The 7,500-nt window shown below is 62.7% G+C and overlaps 1 protein-coding gene across 1 annotated transcript; it reads right to left on the bottom strand.

The window, feature by feature from the left end:
- Positions 1-1,019: 1,019 nt before the first annotated feature.
- Positions 1,020-5,378, bottom strand: UNCX (UNC homeobox). Its single transcript, XM_077904943.1, has 3 exons — positions 5,093-5,378; positions 4,685-4,860; positions 1,020-2,550 (listed from the first exon to the last, which is right to left on the bottom strand). The coding sequence occupies exons 1-3, from the start codon at positions 5,376-5,378 to the stop codon at positions 1,378-1,380; spliced, it is 1,635 nt and encodes a 544-aa protein (XP_077761069.1). The 3' UTR covers positions 1,020-1,377.
- Positions 5,379-7,500: the final 2,122 nt, after the last annotated feature.

Raw genomic sequence — 7,500 nt, 5'->3', positions numbered from 1 at the left:
GGTGGGTTGGGATTTTGGGGAGGGGGGAGGTGGAGGATTGGTGGTGGTTCACTTCGGGGTGGGGCGGCTGTGGGCAGGGGAGGGGGCCAGGGGCTGGCTGCAGGCTCCAGCCAAGTTTGCTAATATTTCTTCGCTGCAGATGTCCTGAAGCCCCCGAAGGGTCCCCCGGGGACCCGGACCCTATTAGAACAAATGTGCACTGCTTTTGTAAAGAGGCGCGTTGGCGGCGCCTGTCCTATTACAGACGACACATGATCAATAGGCTGATAACGCAGCAACATCAATATAAGCGACAGAACAATGAGGGATATCATTGGGCATCTATCTTAATATAGCCGGCTACAAGAGCGCTGACAAAGAGTGCAGCTCATGAAAATTCCGCCCCACGATTCCGCGTCTCCGCTCCAATATGCGCACGCACTCCCCCAGCTGCCGGCGCTATTATTCTCCAATTTCAATTTGACACCCCAGCCTTTCATGCTAATTCTATTATTGTAGGAAGTTTATGTGATTTCATATCACTAGAAATCGGTAATGTATAATAACCCTTTGGGCAAGAAACCCAGTCCCCGCAGCAGCCACCGGAAAATAATTACTTTCATATCAAAACTCTGCAGGAGCCCAGCGGCCCGGCCCTGGCAGCCCCCGGCTCCGTCACCCCGCGCCTCGCGCCCCGGCGTGTGCCAGCGCGCGGGGGTGCGCGCGGGGGCGCGCGTGTGTGTGGCGCCGGGTGGGCGGGGGAGCGCGAGGGAGGGCAAGCGAGGGGGAGCTGCGGATGCATAAATTTGTTCAATCAGAAAACACAAACACACACGCACACAAAAGGAGGCATTAAGCGCGGACCTCGGGGGAGGTGAGGAGCCTCGTCCCTGCCCCGCCCGCGGGGAGAGGAGTGGAAAACCGAGGGGAGGAGGGGCCACTCTGGGCGCTCGGAAATTTGAAAAAGATGGACCTGAGAGCTTGCGTTTGACCAGCTTTATTTATCAAAAATGGTACATATATAAATATTCTTAGACATTTTTGCATTTTACAAGGCTGAGGATTCTTGTTGTGGGTTTTTGTGGGGGATACGGGTTTTTTTTTTTTCTTGTTTTTTTCTTTTCTTTTTTCTTTTTCTTTTTTTTTTTCTTTTTTTTTTTTTTTTTGCTCCCGTAGAGGAGGAGGGTCTCACCCCAAGTCCTGCGGTTGTTGCCTAGGTCCGAATTGATAACAGCGGTTTTCGTTAAAAAAAAAAAAAAATAATAATAATAAAAGGAAGAAAACAGAAGAAAGAGGAAAAAGCAGTGTTTCTAAGCCGATCACCTGATTTCGTTGTGTGAGTCGAGCCTGAGTGAGCGGGCACGGCCGGTGGAGCGCCTCTGCTGGCCCCGATGCCCCTCAGTCCATGTCCACCTCCTCGCCCTCCGGCGCGCTGGGTCGGGGCTCGGCGCCTGGCTCTGCGGCCCCGCACAAGGCCGGCTCCCCGGCGGGGCTGGCAGCTCGAGGGCCCGGCCCGGGCGACGGCGCGAGGGGGGGCGCGAGGGGGGACGAATCCGCTCCATCCCCGCCGCCGCCGCCGCCGCCGCCCTCGGCCGCAGCCGCAGCCGCAGCCGCAGCCGCGTCCCGGAAGGGCGCCGGGGTCGGGGCCCCCGGGGAGGCGACGGCGTCGGGGCTGCGGCGCGCGAAGGCCGAGTCCGGAGCGCCGCCGGGCCCCGGGAAGGCCCCGAAGCTGGCCTGAGCTGGCGGCGCGGGCGGCGCGGCGGGCGCGGGCGGCGCGTCCTTGGGCGCGGGCTCGGGCCCCGCTGCGCCCTTGAGCGCGGCCTGCGGCACGAGGAAGCCCAGCGGCTGCGTGATGGGGTACAGCAGGAAGTGGCCCTTGCCAATGAGGGTCCGCGGCGCGCACGGCAGCCCGGGCGCAAAGTCCAGCCCCGCGGCGGCGGCGGCGGCGGCGGCGGCGGCGGGGGCGGGGGCGGCTTTCCGGCGCGGCGGCGAGTCGGAGAGCAGGCTCTCCACGCTGAACGGGCTGGCCTTCGGCAGGCCGGCGGCGCCGCGTTCCGCCGCCGCCCCGGACGCGCACGGGGCCGCGTCCTTGTCCGCGGGGCGGCCCAGCCGCAGCTGCGGGCCGGCGCCGCTTCTTTGGCTCGGGTAGAAGGCGGGGTCGCAGGTGCCCGGCGCGGGCGGCTCGCCCGGAGGTGCGGGTGCGGGTGCGGGCGCGGAGCCGGAGGCGCCGGCGGCGTGCGCGCTGGGGCCCTTGGCCGCGGCGGCGGGCGGCGGCGGCTCGGGCGGCTCCGGGGACAGGCCGCCGCCGCCGCTGTCGCTGTCCGAGCTGGGCGCGCTGTGCAGGGACAAGCCTCCAGGCGAGTGCAGGTGGCGGCTCTGGCTCTTCAGCAGCTTCTTCTCGTGCTTGCGCTTCTTCTTCTCCATCTTCTCTAGTTCCTTGCGCGCGATCTCCTCTGGGTCCATTGGTTCGCCACTGCACGTGGTCGGGTGTGAGTTGTGAGCCGGCCGCCCCGGCCCCTTCTTCGTGTTCTCCTTCTTCCTCCACTTGGCCCGGCGGTTTTGGAACCAGACCTAGAGCAGCCGGATAGGGGAAAGGAAGGTACAATCAGGCAGCAGGCTTGCCGCTGGGGCTTCGGGCCTCCCCGCTCCCCCCAGACGGGCCTTGCTTGCCCCCCGGCTCCGGCCAGGGGTTGGGAGCCAAGGCACGCAGCCGGCCGGCCCTGAGCTGGCTTTCGGCACTCAAGCTGAAGGTTCCAAAGAGCATCTTTTCCACCCAGAAGGAGGTAGATGGGGCCTCTCGGCCGGCTTCCCACTCTGGCTTCTCACCTCGGGAAACTGGGAGCTGCCCCTTCCTTGGGCTCCGCCGGGTCTGGCCCCTGAGGGCGTCTGGTTCCTGGTCGGGAGGCAGGCAGGGAGCAGGGCCCCTCCTTGCCCCTCTTGGCTTCTCACAGCTCCTGTTCTAAGCGGCCTGCCTGGCCTGGTGCTGACCGTCTGGCCTGAGGACCACCAGTGGCTGGGCTCAGCTGCCCTCCACACCTGTCTTCGGCCCCCTGGAGACTGAGTCAAAGGCCAGATTTTGGGGTTTCCCGTGAAGGGAAATCTGGGTGCTTCTTCTTCTAGAAGGTCCTGGGAAGCCAAACTTAGGGGGAGGTTTTCCAGCGGCCTGCCCCCCAACGCACTCGCACACGGCCTTCTTTCTAGGGGCTCCAGGCCAAGGCACCAACACACCCCCTGAAACCAGTTGTGCCTGGCTTAGGCCAGTGGGGGAGACAAACAGGGGAGCAAGAGGCCAGCTGCTAGGCCAGCAGAAGAGGCCTGGGCCCAGGTAGCCTCTTCTATCCTCCCTGCCGGCCTTGTCCTGGGGAGCAGCGGCCCTAGACACTAGCTCCCACACAGCACACACACACACACACACACACACACACACAGTCAAGTCCCTGATGGGCCTTAGGCACACCACCCTCCCCAAGAGATCGCGATAATTCCAATTCTTTGTTGTGGCCGCGGAGAGACCCCGCACAATAGCAGGCCCGGCCTGGTCACTGGGAGCCTTGCTGGTGCCAACCTCTCCAAGGCTGTAACTCACTTCCTTCCTTCCTTCCTTCCTTCCTTCCTTCCTTCCTTCCTTCCTTCCTTCCTCCCTTCCTTCTTTCAAATACTTCTGGGTTTTTGTTTTTTGGTGTAAATTCCACGCTCACTTGTCACCAAGAAATGCTCATTATCGTACAGGGGAGAAACGAAGAGGTTTTCACTTAAGACATGTATAAGAATTGGATGAAAGGATTTGCAAACAGAAGAGGTCATGAGGGGCAGTGCAAGCACAGGTGGAGAACACCTTTTTAGACAAAGCTGTTGATGCTAAACAGGCGTCGAGCCGACCTCTGCCTCAAAGCCCTACACCCACGGCTGCAGCCGCATACCCCACTCTCCACCATCCCGACCCCAGAAAAAAAGATTTCTGTACTTCAGAGAAACATCTGAGTGTGCACACTTCATCTTGAATTTTTAATCCACCAAATTGATGCTGTATTTTTAAAAAGAATAACGCCAGCAGTCTCTGAATGAAATCAAAGTCCGGTGTGTGTGTGTGGGGGGGTGGGGATTGGGGAGATATAACGGAGAGTATATCAAAGATTCAAAAACCTTTGCCCCCAATTTGTTAACTGTTAAGTTTCGGCCTCCTCTTCCTCAGCTAGCCTCCTTGTGCAAAGCCAAGAATAAATACAGGTCTCCATCTGAATATTTTAGAGGCAAGAGGTAAACAAACAAACGCGTTTGCTCCGGCCCGGTGCACCAAGATTCTCCGCAAGCGTCAGGAGGCGCCGGGTCTGACTGCTCCAGGTCTCTCCAAGATCCCAGCCCGGCTGGCACCCCCCATCCCACCCCTGGGCCGCTGTTCCTGCCCAGCCCTCTGAGACCTCGTGTCGCGACGTCGCCCGACCCCCACCACGCAGCTCCCCGGTTCAGACGCAGCTGCTGTTCTGGCTACTTCGCGGCTGTGGTCGGCCCCCTCCCAAACCGCCTGGGGCCCGCTCCCCGTGAGGTGCTGAGCCCCAGAACCCCAGCACCACCTCCGGGCCGGCGAGCGCGAGGCGGGCTCGGCCGCGGGGCCGCGGTCCCCCACCTAGAACAAAGGCGGGGCCGGCGCCGGGCAGGCCTAGCTGCGGGATGCTGGCTCCCGGGAGGAACTGCGGCGGGTCTTTACCTGCACTCGGGACTCGACCAGATCCAGGCGCAGCGCCAGCGCCTCGCGCATGAACACGTCGGGATAGTGGCTCTCGTTGAACGCCTTCTCCAGCTCCTCCAGCTGCCAGCCGGTGAAGTTGGTGCGGGTGCGCCGCCGCTTACAGCCCGGGCTCTCCTTGTCGGGGTCCCCCGAGTCTGCGGGCACGCAGAGGACGCCGCAGGGCTCAGCCAGGGCCCAGGGCCCCAGCCGCATCCACCCCCTCCGTACCTGCGGGCCGCCGGGGTCTGGGCGCCCTGCGCCGGGGTGGCAGCCCGAGCCTGCCCTGAGCCTGGGCAGCCGGTGCCCGTCCTGCAGCCGCCCGCGCCCCAGCTCGTGCGCCCGACGAGGGTGCCCTACTGCCCACCCCTCCGCGCCCGCCTCGCCTACCTGACAGCTTGAAGGGCTGGCTGTCGCCTCCCACCCCGCAGGCGGCCGGCAGCAGCGGCGTGGGGTTGACCACCGAGGCGGCGGCGGCGGCGCACGAGCCGCTGAGCAGGCCGTCGATGGAGAAGGGCACCGAGGCGGCGGCGGCGGCGGCGGCGGCCGACTGCAGCTGGTGGCCGGCCAGCTCGTACACGTGGTGGTGGCCCAGCGGGTAGGGGAAGCCCACCACGCCGCCCAGCGAGCCCCCGAACTGGGCATGCGGGTGCTCCAGGAGGCGGCCGTCCATCATCTCGCGCGGGGGGCCGGCGGGGCCGGCGGCGGGGCGCGGGGGCGCGGGCCGGGGCCGGGGCGGGCCAGCGGCGGGAGGCGCGGACGGCGGCGGCGGCGGAGACAGGGACCCGGAGCCCTACACATGCTTCGCCCGCACTCCGGCGCTTTACTTTATCAACATCAAGCTCCCGATAATTAGCCGCGGCCCGGGGAATTTGGGACCAATAAGAAGCGCTAATCGGCTCTGACGTCAGAGGCGTGCTGGGTGCAAGGAAACGTTTTCCATATCGATTGCTAATTATACCTGACATGCACCTCAATAAACAGTATCAGGAACTGTCACAACAAGGGGGGGCGGCAGAGAGGGAGGGGCGCGGCCGGGCGCTGGGCGGGCGCGGGCTCGGGGAGCGGTCCAGGCAGGGGTCCCCGGCGAGCCCCCCACTCCGGTCCCCGCTGGCCGGAGCCCGCGCCTCCCCCGCCGCGGGCTCCCCGCCCCTCTGCAAATCACTAATAGATTTCCCTTTAAAACATTCACCGGCGTGTTGTGGGGATTTTTCACCAGAAATGCTGTACTCTCTGAACCTTTAAAGTGATGTTGCTCCAATTACAGAGAGACATTGAGCGGCAAATAGACTGATCCAATAATAGGAGATTCATCATCCGCTCTTTCCGAAACTGTCACATTGAATTTAAAACTACAAGGGCTTCTCATCTCCTCTCGGGCTCCAGGCTGCGGGGGAGAGGAGGAAGGAAAGGGAGGAGGAAGAGGAAGGAGCGGAGGGGGCGGGGTGGGGGGGGTGGGAGGAGGCGACTCCAAAAGAGAGCGGCTCCGACAGAATGGAGCGCCCTGTCAATAAAAAGGCGTAATTAATGCCCTCTCCGACTGGCTGCCGCCGGGGCTGTAGAAACAGAGGTGGGGGGCGGCTATGGAGACACCCTGATTCCCACCCCCACCCCACCCCCACACACTCACTCCGGGAAACCGGGGCACAGGGCTGGGGAGGAGGGAAAAGTAACTTTGGGGGTGGCAGCCAATCAGGCCCCCGACACAGCAATGAAAAAAAATAAATACATCTCCCTTTGACTCGGCCTCTGAAGAATAGGGCCCAGGTACTCAACCCATTAATTATAATTAAATTATGTTCTCAGAGAAGTGTCTGTCACTCCCTTCTCCGCTATAAAATATTGATAGACTTAAAGCTAAATCATTAAAGGACATATTCTTAAATAAGCAGCAAATTAGGACCGTGGGCAGGAGGGAAGGCAATCATTGGAGATATATATATACAATCTTTCGTAAAAAGTTTGCCACTGAGGAGGGTGCATTTTGCCGCAGCCCCAGTCCCGGGGCCGAGCTGGAGTCCCGGAGGCAGGAGCTCCTGGGCCTCCAACGGCCCGTCCTGGGGACCGGCTGCCGCAGCCTCTCGCCCCAGGGCAAGGGGACGGGCAAGTTGGCCTCTAGTGCGAGTGGCTCGGACCGGCCCAAAGCCGGAGCGCAGGGCGGGGTAGGGCTGAAGCCGCGTGTCTGTGGGCCAGCCCGGCGCGCCTGTCCCGGTCAGCAGGGGTGCACACAGGGCCCCGCCGGCGGGAGCCCGGAGGCCCTGAAGGCGCAGCCCAGCACTCGTGCTTTACTGAATGTGCCCTGGGCCGCACCGACGACGACGGAGTCGCCTCGCCCTGTCTCATTGTTCGAGAGGAGGCAGAGGTGCAGGGGCTGGGGGCAGGCAGGCCGACGTCTCGAGGAGGCCGAGGGGTGGCTTGGAATTCGGGACCTTCCCGCCCCGCCCCCACCCCACCCCCACCCCACCCCACCCCACCCCACCCCCACCCGGCGCGCACGAGGAAAATGCTGCGAGTATTAATTCCGAGGTCAGGGGCCAAGAGCAGTACTTTTCGCCATAATTTAATTTCTTTCTCTATAAATACTAAATGTAAACTCTGTCCGTCCGACTCGATTTCGCCCCGTGGCCGTGAGCGCCGCGTCCTCCGCCGGGTTCGCGGGGAGGAATGTGCGCGGCGCGTGTTTCTGAATACAGAGCTGCAATCAACTCGGCCCGAGGGGAGGGCAGGGGAGGGGCGGGCGCCGGCCGGGCTCCCTCGCCCATCTCTCTTTATTATAATGAATTAATTCGACTTTATTT

This window comes from Canis aureus, chromosome 8 (assembly GCF_053574225.1).
Source record: "Canis aureus isolate CA01 chromosome 8, VMU_Caureus_v.1.0, whole genome shotgun sequence".
Taxonomy (NCBI): Eukaryota; Metazoa; Chordata; class Mammalia; order Carnivora; family Canidae; genus Canis; species Canis aureus.
Note: the sequence above shows the minus strand (reverse complement) of the source record. Positions and strands in the feature narration are given on the sequence as shown.